Source organism: Melanotaenia boesemani, chromosome 3 (genome assembly GCF_017639745.1).
Source record: "Melanotaenia boesemani isolate fMelBoe1 chromosome 3, fMelBoe1.pri, whole genome shotgun sequence".
NCBI lineage: Eukaryota > Metazoa > Chordata > Actinopteri > Atheriniformes > Melanotaeniidae > Melanotaenia > Melanotaenia boesemani.
In genome coordinates this window covers 12490769-12507522 of record NC_055684.1, presented here as the reverse complement: position 1 = coordinate 12507522, position 16754 = coordinate 12490769, and the positions used below count along the sequence as shown (strand labels likewise).

The following is a 16754-nucleotide window of genomic DNA, read 5'->3' as shown; positions in this document are numbered from 1 at the left end:
ATCATTCATATCAGTGTCAGCTTACATACACACATATATAACCTCTCACATACAATTACTGTTAGCACTGATTCAAACAGCTATATGGTGTTTTTTATGTGTGTGTGTGTGTGTGTGTGGGGGGGGGGGGGGGGGGGGGGATTAGTAGTATCTATGTATGAAGTTTCATTAGACATTGCTTGTGTGTGTATGTGACAGTTCATTTCATAAGTGTGTGCATGTGATTATAATAATACACAACCAATAAAAAGTTTGGACACACTTTTAAATCTAATGGGAACGTGTGTCCAAACTTTTGACTGGTAATGCATATGCATGATTTTAGAGGTGTGTGTGCGAGTTGTCCTATAGAGCACCTCATAGTTCCCCACCATCCTTCCATTTAATAATATGCTGGACAGGTCTTAACCCATTTTTTCTAGTTACAGAAATCTCCTTAGATGTTTTTCTTTAAGCCTGATGCCAAAAATTTCATCCTTTTAAAAACAGAGTAACATCTTTTCCACGACCGCAGGATGTGTCTTCCTACATGGTTGTTCAAAAAATGAGAAGCATCAGTTACGGTTAAATAACTCATTGCCAGCTGAAACATCTGTACAGTAATTAGCCAATGGGAAGCTCTTGCCTATTTCATTAATTAAAAGTTGGTGCTTTTTTTTTTTTTTTTTTGGACGGGCAGGGTACTTCTTTAAAGTACTTCATAGCACATCAATCTCATTTAAGCTTCTGTCACTCACCGTTTTCATTTAAAAAGAAAAAAAGACATTAAAAAAAATGCTGAGCAGCATGAGGTTTAAATATCTACAGCGGGTCTGACAAACTCAGTTTTGATGTTACACAATGAATGCAGGTATTAATAATTACCAGAGCGCTGATTTCCTTCCTCATATACAAAAAGCTCACAGCAGACACAGTTACAGGTAACCTAGAAGTTAAAATTAGCTCCTACGCTAACTCAGGCTCAGTAATGGCCTGAGCTGCTGCCATCCATCTCCACAACAACGGAGCGACTGCAGCCCCCCCCCCACCCCCCGACACACACACACACACACGTGCACAGACTCACACACTGTGGCATCAGGTCACAGTTAAAGTGCTTACATGACTGACTGCATGAGCATGCAAACACACATCAGGAGTTTCTCTCCGACTCCCACACCGACACGCCACGGCTCAATGTGCTTACATGACTGACTGCATATACAAAGTTGACTTACAACAGCTTCTTTTACACACACACACACACACACACACACACACACACACACACACACACACACACACACACACACACACACACACACACACACACACACAGCTTTAAGTGCTTGCAATTGTAGAAAAACAACATGAACGCTGCATTTGCCTGTCTTCAAACACACAATAACACTTCTCTATCACACACACACACACACCATCCAGTGACGTACTGCAGCGCAGCAGCAGGCCCTGCCAGTCCAGTAAAGTCGAGAGAGCACAGCTGAGAGAGCCTGCCTGCAATCATACTGCCTACGAATCAATAATCCTGCCTCACAAACAAGCAGCACACACACACACACACAGACACGCAATGTCTGTCACGAATATAGACCGTGAGCACTGCAGTCTCATCAATGCTGCCACTTCCCTTCACGGCTGCTACGGGGAGCAGAATAAGTGAATGTGGCTCACACTCCTGGTGCGCAAGCAGCATTTTCACCACAGCTGGTGTGACAGATTAAAAACATCTGCAGCAGCAGGTTCAAGTTTTACACAGAGAATATGAGGCCAAGACATTTTGTTCATCTTAAGACTGGATGAACCTTGTCATTTTTTATGAATCAATGTCATGATGCATGTTGGGGCCAATCAGATTTCAATCTGATGGATGAAATTCTGAACAGATTCAGAGAATTTGACAATAAAAATGGAATCAGTTGTAACACGCAGAATTTCGTGTTATGTGCTCATATGACCTCCTTTTCCTACTAATCTAAGAGGTTTTTCACAGTCTCTGAGCCAAATGAGCACCCTCATCAAACTCACCCTGTGTGTTTGATACTAATATATATAGCATGTTTTAAAACAAACAAACAAAAAAAAGAAAAACTTGATGTTTGTAGCTGGTTGAGCAGCCATAAACGTGGCATTCAGGACAGCCTCCGGGTGCAGCTCAAACATATAGGCTGAGTTTGATAAAGGCTGCTCTAGTTTTCTGCCGATGCTCCTCCTTGTTTGTCAGCCAGTTTTATTGCAGCCTGATGCTTCACCAGAAAAGGTTGCAGCCATTACACTTTTTCTAGAACTGCATAACATTGAATTTCTTCATTATTTTTGGACAAATTTGGTGTTTCTGTCTGCCTCTTAGCCCTGGCAGTTCAGGTGACATCACACAGACGGGAGGCTGCAGAGGTCATAATAACTTAAACTCTCATCTAACAGATCACGACCACATGAGTCCGACAGATGCCTGGCTAGTTACCTCAGAGTCATGACATCTGTCAGGGCAGGATTCAGGACCATGTGAATTAGACTGGACTGTATATGTCTTAAAACTTTTTTATGAACCGGTTTATCTTCATCTACAATCACTACTCGACTCATTTGTGTTGTTCTTAGTCGTGCTGGATGCCATACTGTGCACCAGCTGCAATTTCAAACCAACACACAACACGGTTTACAACTGTGGATCAGAAACAATCAAAGGCAAAGACCCTTCCCTTCTTCTTCTTCTACTGGTTTTTGTTTTGTTTTGTTGTCATGATGATTCCTTCCTGAGGTCAGGCAAGGAAGGAATGAAAACAGAATATGCAGACAGATGAAAGTCCTACACCTGCAAAATGTGCTAAATTAGTCACACTTGACTAACTAAACCTTTTAACTCAAACATTCCCTCTGTACAATAAAACCAGGAATCAGATGCAGGGTCCTGGATCAAACATCATGCAGCATGAGGACGCTCCTCATGCACAAACCGGAGGACAGAACTCCGAACTATCTGGTGGCACTGGGTGCACATATTAATACCCTATTATTCTGCATAGGAAAAGGGATCAGAATATATTTTAAGTAGATTTTTAAATTAGGGTTGCAGCAAAAATGTATTTAGGTAACTGATTATTTTACTGATTTATCAAGTAATCATAAAAAATATTTTCCTTTATTAAAAAGCAATAAAAACTATTCACTGGTTTCTTATTCAGAAAATGCAACAAATTTGCGTGACGTAAATGCACCATGGCATGAATGCAAGGATTTATACTGTACATGCAATAAACTAGAAATCAGATGACATGCATGTGCAAACTAACTGTATTTTCTTTCCACTCAGTTAATTGTGCAGCCCCAAAAACTCAATCGCTTCACCTGAAAACCTAGAGACACATAAAAGACCACTTCAAATGCAATCGCACAGGCTTTGTTTATCTCAGTTTTTCTTTCCATCTTCACAAGCTGATGCTGTTAAGGTGGGTAAGTCATGAGACAGGGATAATCTGTAATCACCCATAAGGCTTATGATGAAAAAAAGCATTATTTTTGTGTTTGAGAATGTATATTTTGGAGTTTGGATCTTCTGCTCTGTGTGATGATTCCGCCACATGCTTTAACACCCCGCGGTGATCATGCTTCAGAGAACAGATGAAGACTTTCTTTGAAGAGTTTAACATTAAATGAAAACCGTTCTGAAAGAGTTTATTTTACACATTAACCTAACAACATATGATCATAATATCTAAAATGAACTGGAAACAAAATGTCGGCTTAAGAAAATAGAAATCCAGCTCCGAGAAGAGATTCCCTCTGGTTATTTATATAAAAATAAATAAATAAAAACAGATGGAAGGAGCTCAGCGCAGGAAGCTGCATGAGGATGTTTCCAGTGTTTGGATAAGTAAAGATGATGATCAAAGCGACTGAATCCTGGCCTCAGACAGGAAAGAATCCAGTTATTCAGTTTTCACACGCCGTTTTCTAGAGAGAATAAAACAGAAAATGTAAACATCAGATGCGGAGGCATCGTGTGAATGGTACCACAGAAGAGAGTTTCAGTGTTTCACTTCAAGCAGTCATAAAAAAACAGTCAGATTATGCTATTTAGTTGTATTTATGTGCACAGTCAGAAGTGACATGATGGTTTCACCTCTAATTCAGCAGACTGCAGGAGTCTTCTGCAACATCAAATTAATATAGCCAACATTACATGCTAATCTATTACAATCATTACAAAAATGACGCGAGGGCTGAGGTTGGGACGGGGGGGACGGGGGGGGGCTTAAACAATAAATAAACTTGCTCGTCATGCTAAAATTGCTGAAAAATGAGCTGTACATTCATGATGAAGTAAGTAGCTGTTGTAGAGTATCTATGCTGACCAACTTTTTATTGAATCTAAAAATTAATCATATAAATAATATAGAGATTAATTCATGATTTAAGAAACAGATCAAGTCTAACTCTGACTGTCACGTGCAGTGCAACAAAGTGGGGCTGCCGCCATCACTTGATTTAAAAATGAATCGCAGTAATAGATGCCTGCCGTGTTATTATGCAGTATTACTTTTATAGAAAAACATGACAAAGGTTTCATAGTGGATGACAGCTCTCCAGCCTCTAAAGCATGTTATAAAACTGTTGAGGTGAAAGGTAGAAATACATGGAACATGCCGGATAAACACTGGCTTTGTACACTAAAGTAAAAATAAAGAGTAAATGCACAGCTTGAGGGATAGTGTCACGGTTCAAACATGATGGACTCGGCATGAGGTTGATGCCTTTTTTTGTCATCAGTGTACAGTGGTCTGGAGAAGAAACCATATTTAATTTCAGTTATTTGGTTTTATTTATTTTCACTGTTCCAGTATTATTTGTGTTTTAAACAGCAGCTATTCTGCTAAAAGACAGCTGAAATCAAAGCTAGGTAGATGTTCTTCCTACGTTTCTAAATTCTCTTCTCAGGTTAAAAAGAAGAAGAAGAAGATGGTCCACTGGAACATTTCTTCTTTTAAAAAGAAATGTTCAAACCATTTGCATAATATAATTTACAGAAAGAAGCCTCCCAAGTTCAGATAGAGGTCCTGTAGATTTTTTTTATCTGCTTTCTCTAATAAAAATTCAGAGTTAATAAGTAGAATTTATTTATTGTTTACAGAGCAGAGGAGGCCCATTTATGCTCAATGCAAAAGACAGATACGAAGCATTTCATCAGTGAAGCATTTACGTGCGCAATTTGGTCCGTTTTCCAGGCCCCAGTGGATCTGTACCCAACAGAATAATGGCGTAGTACCACAAGAAGCTGAGGGTCAGTGTTGAGTGGTATAGCTCAGAGGTCCCCAACCCTGTTCCTCAAGGCCCACTGTCCTGCAGGTTATAGGGTTGGGGGCCTCTTGTATAGCTGTTATGTGACCTACAAAATAAACAAAGAAGAAGAAGCAACCATTGCAATAAGTTTAATGGCCGCACAGCCCACCGCCATCTACTGCGCTGCCTCCTTTTATGTCTCTTTATGAGAATATAGCCAAAAGTAGACAGACATTACAGCATTCAGCATTATTTCCCTACATTTTTTTATTTTTCTGGAGTGTGCTATACCAGTTAATACACCGTTGTCAAGCACTTTAAACACAACGCAAAGGGTAAACTAAAAAAACGATGGCCTTTATACAACACAATAAAAGCACCAGCTTAAAAGAAAAAAAGTAAACACTGTAAGGAACAAAATACTTTTACTACTTTTTTATCTAGTTCTGAATCATTTCATACTAGTTTTGAATAATTGATAACAGCATGATAATCTTCACTGTTTAACAGACCTCTTCATCACTTCCTCACACACTAGTATGCTCCACATCACTGTGGTCTGATGACATTATCTCTCTGATGTGGCAGGCAGATAAGCAGATAACTGAATGTACACTTGACGAGGAGGATGCAAAAACCATCATCAATAACAATTTACAGAATTGGAGGGTCAGTGTCTGACAAACTCTAGCAGCTCTGGAACAAGGCCATGATTCAGTCCTACATGTAAAATAAAAAAACACAAAGAAAAAAATAATAAACCTAATTTGGGGTAAGTAAGTAAGAAGTCAGTGAGCAAGCGAGCAAATGAACGAACGGGCCTTTGAGTGTGGCATGGTTTTTGTTCAGAGTATTTCAGAAACTGCTGATCTTCTGGGATTTTCACACACAACCATCTCCAGGGTTTACAGAGATGGTCTGAAGAGGAGAAAATATGCAGTAAGCAGCAGTTGTTTGGACCAGAATGTCTTGTTGATGTCAGAAGTCAGAGGAGAATGGGCAGACTGGTTGGAGATGATAGAAAGGTAATAGCAATTTAAATAACCACTGGTTCCAACCAAGGCATGCTGAATACCATCTCTGAACACATAACACATCAACCTGGAAGCAGATGGACTACAGCAGCAGAAGACCACACCGGGTGCCACCAATAGAAGATGGAAAAAGTTGTCTGGTCTGATATTTTCTTGACACACACTGGGCCCTTTAGTACCAGCGTAGCATGGTTTAACCACCACAGTCTAACTGAGTATTGTAGGTTGGTAAGAACCCAAACTAATGATGGTATTGAGTAGATATGCTGTGCTAATATGAGCATGCTGGCAGGTTGGAGGCTTTTCACTCAGCTGAGAGTGCTGTGTTGCCTCAAAGAATCTCTGACTCATTACTCATTTCAGCCTGACTCATAAACACAAACAACAAACAGCACAGCAGTAAGAAATCCGTATATACCAGAACAATCCTAACCCTCCCAGGGTGTTACGTGTAATAATATTCACCTCAAGTGACCTCTTTTGATCAGATGTCACTTCCTGTTTCACATGGAAAGAAACTTACATCTCACAGTCAGCTGTTGACAACAAACACACCATGAGCATGTCTAATAACCTTTCTGTGAAAACCTTACGTACTCTCAACGACCTGAATGTTTGAGTTTCCCTGCTTCACATTAAAGCTTGTTTTTTTCTGACACCCATTTCAACAGACTTTACTGTGTAAAATCTGCTGTATTAGAGGTGAAAATAGAATAAAAACTATGCATTCGACACATCTGCATCTAATTCAAGCTTTTCTACTCTTAGCAGGTTTCACTCTGAATCAGAGATGTGAGGAAAAACTGTGCACTGTCACTCTCCAACGCTCCAACTCCAACTTTTGTGTCAAAAACCTTTTCTTGGCTTTATTCCATTCAAAGAGGACCATTGTTTGTGTTCTTTTCAGACAGACTTTATAATATATATATATATATATAACTTTTTTGTCAGTTGTTGCTCTTTGGCTGCTCCTGACATTAACATCATTTAAGCTATCAAACTGGTTGAAACTGGTCATCACAATTTCTGGATCAAAAAAGAGGTCTCTTAGCAACATAGTAGTGATTGTGATCTTTTGTTATTACGAAAATGTAATAAATGATGGTGGTAAAAGGTATAAATTATTGCGGGTTTACCATATTGTCCCAGAATAAGCCCTACATTTTGCAGATGAATTGTAAACCTTTGGGGAGCGGAAATAAGTGTCTGGCCGTAGATCACATAAAGGGTAACCTGTCGAGCACAAATTACCCCACAGAGTTACACACAACTGTTCCTGAGAAATTGTTGACAATAAGAGCAGCAGTGCTAAGGAGTCCCTACGCTCTATCAGTGTTTTAAGGGTTAAAGTTCTGGAACGGCCAAGCCAGAGACCAGAACCTAAAACTGACAGAAAATCTGTGAGTTGTGCACAAATCCTCGCAATCTGACAGATTTAGTTTGCAATGAAGAGTAAATATAAGTCCAGATGTGTCACACAGAAAGGCTTCTACCCAAAAAGATTGAATGTAGAGATTAAATCAAAAGGTGCTTTAACAAAGTTTTAGTTTAAGGGTGTCCAGACTTATGCAACTAGCTTATAGTTTCCCTTTTTTATGATTATTTATTTATCCCATGACAGATTTATTTGTTCTTCATTTGAATTGTTGAGGTTATCGGTCATACAAAAGGTGAGAAAAGTTTTGGAAATTAATTACTGTGATTTCATTTTTTTCAACATCATAAAAAACCTGGAATTTAAACAGGGGTGTGAAAATGTTTATAATGACCACTGTAAATATTTCCCCATAAGTATGTTTATTTGACCCATCAAGATTTTCATCCATTTTCTATTCCCACTTATTCCAGTCCAGGATCACGAGGGGGCTGGATTCTAGGCAAGAAGCAGGATGTACCCTGGACAGGTCACCAGTCCATCACAGGGCAGAGAGACAAACTCACACTCACTCCTAGGTAGAATTCTGAGACAGCAACTTAGTGAGCAAACATGTTTGTTTTTTTTTTTGTTTTTTTGACTGTGAGAGGAAGCTGGATTACTCGGAAAGAACTCACACATGCATGGGGAGAACCCGCAAACTCCACACAGAAAGTTTCCAGCCGTAGTTTGCACCAGGAACCTTCTTGCTGTGGGGCCATGGTGCTAACCCCACTGCACGCAAAGCAAACAGACCAAGCAAACTAATTTATCTAAGTTCACTGTTCCTGAACCAAATGAAACAGTCTTGGATAAAAAACATCCTGGGAAGAAAAACTGGCACTAGTTTAGATTTCGTCGGTTTCAATTTGTGCAGCAGTTTCAGATCTCATGTAAAAAAACCAGTGTGTTAAAATCCAAAAGACCTGATCAGCACTAAAACAATCAAAATGATTGTTTTTATTCTTCAAATCATTTGTCGCCTTCCTACAGTTCCTTCAGTATCAGGAAACAGAACCACACAACTTCTCCTCTTTTCTTTTTGGATTATTTTGAGATGCACAACCCTGAATCAGCCTCACATCAGTGCAAGCAGCTCGGGGAGCGTGCAGCCGCTCTCTCCACCGGAAGTAATGATGATGCACTGCGCAAAGTCGAACCTTTGCTTCTGGCATGAGAGCACTGATGAGGTTAGCTCAATACTCTGTCAGCATGTTATCATCCATCCATGTATGTGAACAGATTAAATTATCCTGGATTAAACTCTGTTATACTAAAAAAGTCCAAATTTTTTTTTAAATAACATTTTCTTCATATGTGAGTAGCTCTGTCTTTTGAGTGATATCCCACACTAAATGCGTGTGTGTGAGGTGAGAAAACAAACCTGCTGCTTGTCCTTCTTGAGTATTTTCATCTTCTATCCCTTCACTGCATCTGTTAACAGAAAAATACAATTCACAATAAATAACATGCAAACAACAAATGAACTGTGATTCAAGAAATATAACTACACTGGTCGAGCTTCACGCTGAACAAATGCCATTTCAAATCATATGAACCAAGATTCCTGATTCGAGCAGGAAGAGCTGAAATCCTTTAGACTTCTGCTTAGATCTTCCTCCAAACCTTATGTAGCGTAAGCCGTTATCCTTTATTCAAAACAGCTAACCCATCTCACCCATATTAGGAGAATATTTGGGCCAAATGTTTTCCAGAAACATCCTTCTTCACACTCCAGTTACTCACACACACACACACACACACACATCTGCTGCTGGTCACTGAGACTGCTGTCTTACTTCAGGACAGCAACGCAGTATTTAAAACTTTTAAAAAAGAAACTTTAGAGTAGAAACATCGTGGTCCTACAATAGGATGTCTGACTGCTGGATTTAGCTACGTTTTGTGTGTTAATGCAAAAATACTGGAGATTACTGCAGGCAGAAAAGTCATCTCGCTAATGTCCACGATGGACTACTATAGTGCAGGGCAGTATACTGGTTTATAAAGAAGAAAATGTAAAAACATAACACTGTCTTTTACATTAACACTGGTTTTAACCAGCCTAATCAATGTTTGGAATGTGGCTCGGAAGAAAACTGTTTGAGGGGGGACATTTTTCACTGCTGCACCATTAAACATGCAGCAGAGCAGTTGTGTTACTGGAGATGCTAAATGGTGAAAATGGATGTAGAAAGTTCAGAAATTGAAGGTGAAACATGACGACACAGAAAGAAGGAGCTGTATCTGTTGTCCAGAGTTGCCTCGGTTTTAAAAGGTCAGAAGTGGACCAAATAACTATTTACTGCAAATAATATTGAGGTAAAGCTGCCACTGAAGTGGCAACAAGAGCCATTTGATGCCGCCCCTTAGACGGTGTGTTGGAGCACAAAGGATGCTTGAAATTAAGCTCGGCACCCTCCACAACCTCAGGAAAAACCGGGAAAGCTGGAGGACACATGTCAGATGTCAGGTACAGCCTATGAAGGAAGAAGGTGGATCAAGATGACCAACACCATCGCAGCCATGGATGGAAAAAAAATTATACAAATACGTGAAATTAGTATAAAATTAAGAAAAATACGCTAAAGCTCTATGAACAATTTGAGTATAATCCTTTTTAAACATTAAAGTGAACTTTGAGGGCCTTCATCTGAGCTTTGACTGGAGGCAGGACGAGTTTATTTAAAGGTAAAATACTGTTTTTAATAGGCACTAATTTAACATTAAGGATATCCACATTTAAAGATGACAAAAGGAAAGAACATGTCAATTGTAGCTGCTATGTAGATCCCATCCACCTGGATAAAGGTGGAAATCCAATATCATCCTGATTCAAAGCATAACAAGTCAACTTTTGCCAATATCACAAGTTCTGCCATGATATAATTTTGATTGTAATCTATATGAGAAAATATTACAAGTTGATTTAACAAAGATATCAAAATCTAATTTTCTTCCTAAACTTAATCACATTCGAAATGAAAGACAATCTGTTCTTTGAACAAACACAGACTGAGCCTCATTCTGGATGTTCAGCTTTGAAATGTTCACATCATGGAAAAGAAAACTGAAAGAATAAATTTCTACAAGACATTACAGCATGTAAACCTTGTTTACACCTTAGTTATAATAACCAAGATAGTTACACACCACATCTTTGGATTTCATTTTCCTCATCAGATTAAATCCAATATTTTGGTTGTTTAAGAAAGAAACTGGAAACAGTTTGCAATGTTTTTTCTTAATCTTATAAATTATTACTGTTTTGATGTTTGGTCCATATTTTAAATTTGGATCAATGCAATTGGATCGTTAATTGTTAAACCCAATTATTGACATTGATCAGGGATTTTTATTACAACAATGTTACAAAACTCAAATTAGATTCACTTCTTTTATGAAGCATCACAGTCTCTCCAGGAAGATGCAACTTTTAACTCCATCTTTTCTGCTTGCAAAATTGTGGTTGAAGACAACAAACAAAATCTTCCTATTGATGGATAGTTAAGGAAAATTACCATAATTAGTCTCTTAGATCCAGATCTGCTGTAAAGGCTAAAAAAATAGACAATATTTTTTTTATTTTCCTCTTTCCTCAAGTTGCAGCTTCAATCTGCTGAAGATGAAATACTGTTGCAGTGTGTTTTTTTCTATAAAGAATGCTAGAATATAATAAATATTTAAAATACACTGCCTGGCCAAAATAAATAAATAAATAAAAGACACCACTACAATTAAAGGTCACTCATTATTTTGTTGGACTGCCTTTAGCTTTGACATTGTTTCGATAAACTTCTGCAATGTCACAAGATTTATTTCCATCCAGTGTTGCGTTAATTTTTCTTCAACATCTTGGATGGATGCTGGGAGAGTCCAATCACTGCACAGCACCTCCCGAAGATTCTCAGCAGGATTCAGGTCTGGACTCTGAGGTGGCCAATCCATGTGTGAAAATGATGTCTCCTGCTCCCTGAACCACTTTTTCACAATCTAAGCCTCATGATCATCCTGGCATTTTCATCACTGGACTATTCCCATGCCATCATGGAAGAAATTTTTTTTTTACTGATTTCAGTATATTCAGTTATGCAGCTGGCCTCATGTTTGCAGACATAATGTAGCTGAACCTAGACCTGACCAACTGCAGCAATCCCAGATCATGACACTGCCCCCACAGGCTTATACAGTAGACATTAGGCATGATGGGTGCATCACTTCATCTGCCTCTCTTCTTACCCTGATGCTCCATCACTCTAGAACAGGGTAAATCTGGACTCATCAGACCCATGATCTTCTATTGCTCTAGAGTCCAAAATTTATAGACCCTAGCAAACTGAACTCTTTTTCTCTGGTTGGCCTCCCTGAGTGTTTTTTTAAATGGCTACACAGCTGTTCAGTCCTAATTCCTTGAGTCCCCTTTGCTTTGTGCGTGTAGAAATGTTCTTACTTTCATTATTAAACATTTAATCAAACGTTGAAGTGATATTCTGAGATTTCTTCCTCAATGATGATAGTTCCTCACTACTGTTCCAGTTTTTAATACTGCGCTGGAAAGTTCTTTAGCTCATTTTAGTAGTTTCTGCATCTCCTTAGATGTTCTCTCTGCTTGATGCATGCCAATGATGAACATCTTTACTTCATTTCCACGATTTGTCTATCCAAAGCTGCGCTCATTTGATACACATTCACACAATAAGTCTGAATGTAGGAGTGGATCCTTCAGTCACAACTGTACCAGTTTTATCTTAGCCAGAGCTTTGGAATGCTTTTTATTTAAGGAAAAAGCTGAGATTAAGCTTTTCCTAATGCCCAACCAGTGCTCTTTTACCAGGAAAAACATTTTGGAATGAGACCTGAAAGATGCACCTGTGGAAACTGAAGTAAAACTATTCTTGTGTGGAAGGAACCAGCATATGTCTTTCTGTGTTTACATGGAAACATCTACAAACTCTTCTTGCTGCCTGTAATTCTGCACAGTGCTGCAGTGACAGGAAGGAAACTATTTCACATCTCAATTCAAAAAGGACTGCTCTGCATTTGTAAATAGAAAACCCTAAAAATTCACTCATCACTCATTCACAGTATCTCGTCCTTCACATGTTTAGAATAACAACAAACACCCACAACTGTGAAGGAAAGCGGATTAAAAAACACTGAAACCAGATGAACTTAAAAATGGTTGTTTTAACATATTATTGGTGGTTCTGTCCTTATATCAGCTTCATTACCATCTTTACTATCAGCCCCGCTGAAATTAAACTGAACCAGCAAGTTGAGAAGATCCAGAGCACAAAGATGAAGTGTTAGTGAATTTTAACTTATTTATACCAACTTCACTCCCAGAATCTAAAATAGTTACCTGATGATTCATCGCTGCTCAGCCTCGACACACACACAAATGTTTTGGAGTGTTATTTACTTAAGAAAAGAGGTGGCACTGGGAGAACCAATGTAACATGTATTTGCTGTGCTGTCTGCTTGTGTGCCTGCTGCAGAAAACAGAGCAGTGTGTCATTTGTGGCCCGATAACCAGGACGGCATTCAGAGTTTCTAAACTAAGTATCTGGTTGGGAATCACGTGCTGGAAACGGTGCTGCAGAGAAGATGTACAATAACAGGAGCTGCGACTTTCACTGCAGCTACAGTGGAAACACACAAAAATAACTTGAACAGAATTATTTCAAACTGCTTCTGTAACGTTTATGGAAACTCATGTAGAGGTATTACTAATGTGGACTGGACTGAAGATGATACAAGCCCAATCAGTTTCTTGTTTCTGTTAACCTTAAACTTACTTGGATCCTGAGATCCAATTTTTTTTCTGTAGTTGTTGGCATTATAATTTGAATGTGTCCTCCATCAGACTTCAGTGTCCTGCACACAGAAGACATGACATCACGCACAGTACGCTGCATCTATGTGGCCCGCCATGTCAAGCTGATCTTGCTATTCTAAGATTTTTGTTTTGGGTAAACAGAAGTAGGGATGGGCATAATTAATTAATTATTTAATGATATATTTTTAAAAATATCATGTTCGGCTGCATAGTGTTAGTCTTGAAGGAATGCGGTGAATTTTACTATGTGGCAGTAATTAACCCTCTGGTGCATGAATTATTACAAAACAGCACCACATTTATTTTAATAAAATATTTTACTTCTACAGACATGCACATTGATGTTTTTCTGTATTTTAAGCTCATTTTAACTTTTACTGAGTTTGTTGATTTTTCAATTTGATCTATGAAAATATTTATAAACTAATATCTTGTCATCTTAATATAATATAAATTTTCTATAAAAACACCTGGATCATTTTCTTGTCCTGTTTATCACTGAGGCAAACTTGGTAATTACAATGTATATATATATACTATATCAAATGCATTTATTCTTTATGCGTGGCAGAGTATTGGTAACTCACTAATGTCCAATGAAGTTGCTAATGTACGATCCACACCCATGCATACATTTAAAAACAGCCTTTAAATATGTGTCCACTCTAGTGGACACTATGCACCAAAGGGTTAAACACTTTACCACATGAGGGCAATGTCTGAAAAAAATGCCACGAGCCTACTCAGTTACCTGCGAGTTTCTGTGCATTTCAAAAGTAGCCCAATCATGAAGAGGTCACGGCGAAGTGTGACGTGGGACCAGTTTGATTTGAAAAATGACTCCTCTGACCCTGGTTATAGGCAGTGCATCCTGCTCTGCATCAACTCGATGTTAGCATGGAGGTACCTGCGTATCAGTCCCCTCAGAGCCGGTGTTTTCGGCATGCTGCTACAGTGAAGAAGAGTGATTTGGTTGAAACTGTAGAATACACTCACTGTTTGAGTAGAAGAGTTGCCATGTTGTGTTGTGACCAGGTGCAAGCTAAGAATAAAACAGTGTCATATGTTTGAGCCAGATCTATTTCTTTTACCCACGACCTGAATTCAGTTAATAGTTAACACTGAAGATGCATATAGCGTTACAGTATTATTCTGTACACCACTTCTGTCTTCATCTGACCGGGAACTCAGGGGGAGAAACAACCACATAGCCTAATTGATTACGAGCGATAGAGGAAGGGTAAAATGTCATGGTAGACTGTGTGCAGCCGAACATGGATGCATACATAACCATAGCGCATCCAGAGGAAACATAGGAAGAGTTTTAATCTGGAATCACAGACATCAGTTTTCCCTTCCAGAGATAAAAGACAAAAACATTATGAAAAATGTTCATTAAGACCAGAAACAAAGAGTTTCTTCATGGTGGCTGTAAACAGCTGGACGCTCCTCGCCTGATGAGGAGAGGGAGCCTCGACATCCGGCAGCCTGAGATTAGTGTCCATGGTTTTTCGGTTAGTAATCTATTCTATTCGGTTTCCATTTCGATCATTAGTCAGATCTAATATTCGGTTTTATTATGAATAAGTGAACATCCAGATACATTTGAAGTTCTGGTAAAAGTAACGTTGTTTTTATTTAAAGAAAAAAAAGGTAAAGGAATCATTACTTTCTGAGTACTTAGTTACTCTTGTAATGATGTAACATCGTTACTAACTTAGTTAATTTTGCAAGAACTAATAGCTGTAATTTTTTTTTTTTTATGGTAACATGCCCAACATTATTCACCACACAGGCTGTCATCAGTAAATCTTCTCAATCAGCTTCTTCCTTTTTACACTCTGACGTTACTACACGTTACTACAGATGCAGAATCCTGATGAGGGATCAGGTGACTTGTTAGGAAAAGGTAAAGTCCTTTTTGTAGATAGAGATGATTAACCCAGTTTAAATAGCTGATTTATGGTAGTAAAAACACTAGTATTTCAACTTAAACACAAACGTTTTTTTTACTTTATTAAAATAGTAAATAAACTTACTTTTTTAAAATAGCATATTTCTGTAAATTTTCTATTACTGAAGCATTTATCAGTGGTAAGGTTAGAAAAATAAGATTCACATTTAAAAACTAAAAAATGGGGAGGGGGATACCTAACTGTAGGGATACCAAGGCCTGTGAATACTAGGGCTGCAACTAATGACTATTCTGATGGTCGATTAGTCACCGACTATTAAAGCGACTAGTCGACCAATCGGATTATGTATGTCATGATTATTATATATGGATCTTATTTCACTTTCGGCTTTGAAATCTTGCATGAGGTTGTTAAGTAAGTCCGACGTGCCTCTTTTTTAAATGTTCGAGCATTGCAGACGTACTTCCGTGGTACACAAGGTCCACTCACATTCTCACATGTACTTAATTTATTTTGTAAGTTTAACGTGAAGTTATCCCAGACTTTTAACGTTCTCCGCCGCCGTTTTCCTCCCTGGACCGCCAACATATTTTTTCCTTGGCAGACTTTATTGCGCACGTGCAACTCTCAGCAGAGATAAAAAAAAGAAGACGATGTCTCACTCTGTAGTTTTTTGTTTTTTTTTGCCGACAATAACCGTTGCAGCCCTAGTGAATACCCTTGTAGTCTTTACACTTTAAAACTATGTTCTGTACCACCGATGGCAGATGGGCTACAGCAGCAGAAGACCAACCAGGGTTCCTTCTGTCAGCTAAGAACAGGAAACCGAGGCTACAATTCACACAGACTCACCTACATTGGACAACAGAAGATGGGAAAACATTTCCTGGTCTGTTGAGTCTCCGTTTCAGCTCCACATTCAGACGGTAGAGTCAGAATTTGATGGAAACATCATGAAAACATGAATCTATCCTTCGCTGGATCAACACTTCAAGCTGCTGGTGTTGTAATGGTGTGGGGGATATTTTGTTTGCACACTTTGGGCCCCTTAGTACCACCTAAAAATGGTTTAAAACACCAAAGCCTACCTGACTCAAATCATCTCCAACTGGTTTGTTGAACATGACAATGAGTTCACTGGACTCCAACGGCTTCCACAATCACCAGATCTCAATCCCATAGAGCATCTTTGGGACGTAATGGAAAAAGAGATTCTCATCACGGATGTGCAGCCAACAAATCTGCAGCAACTGTGTGATGTTGTCATGTCAATA

General features: G+C 38.7%; 1 protein-coding gene across 2 annotated transcripts in view; it reads right to left on the bottom strand.

Moving 5' to 3' along the window:
• chd6 (chromodomain helicase DNA binding protein 6) overlaps window positions 1–16754 on the bottom strand; it is a 115616-nt gene that overhangs the window by 78224 nt on the left and 20638 nt on the right. For both annotated transcript variants that reach the window (XM_041979688.1, XM_041979687.1), the window contains one exon: window positions 9110–9159. In XM_041979688.1, coding sequence (XP_041835622.1) covers window positions 9110–9139 — 30 coding nt within the window. In that variant the 5' untranslated portion in view covers window positions 9140–9159. The remainder of the gene's footprint in view (window positions 1–9109; window positions 9160–16754) is intronic.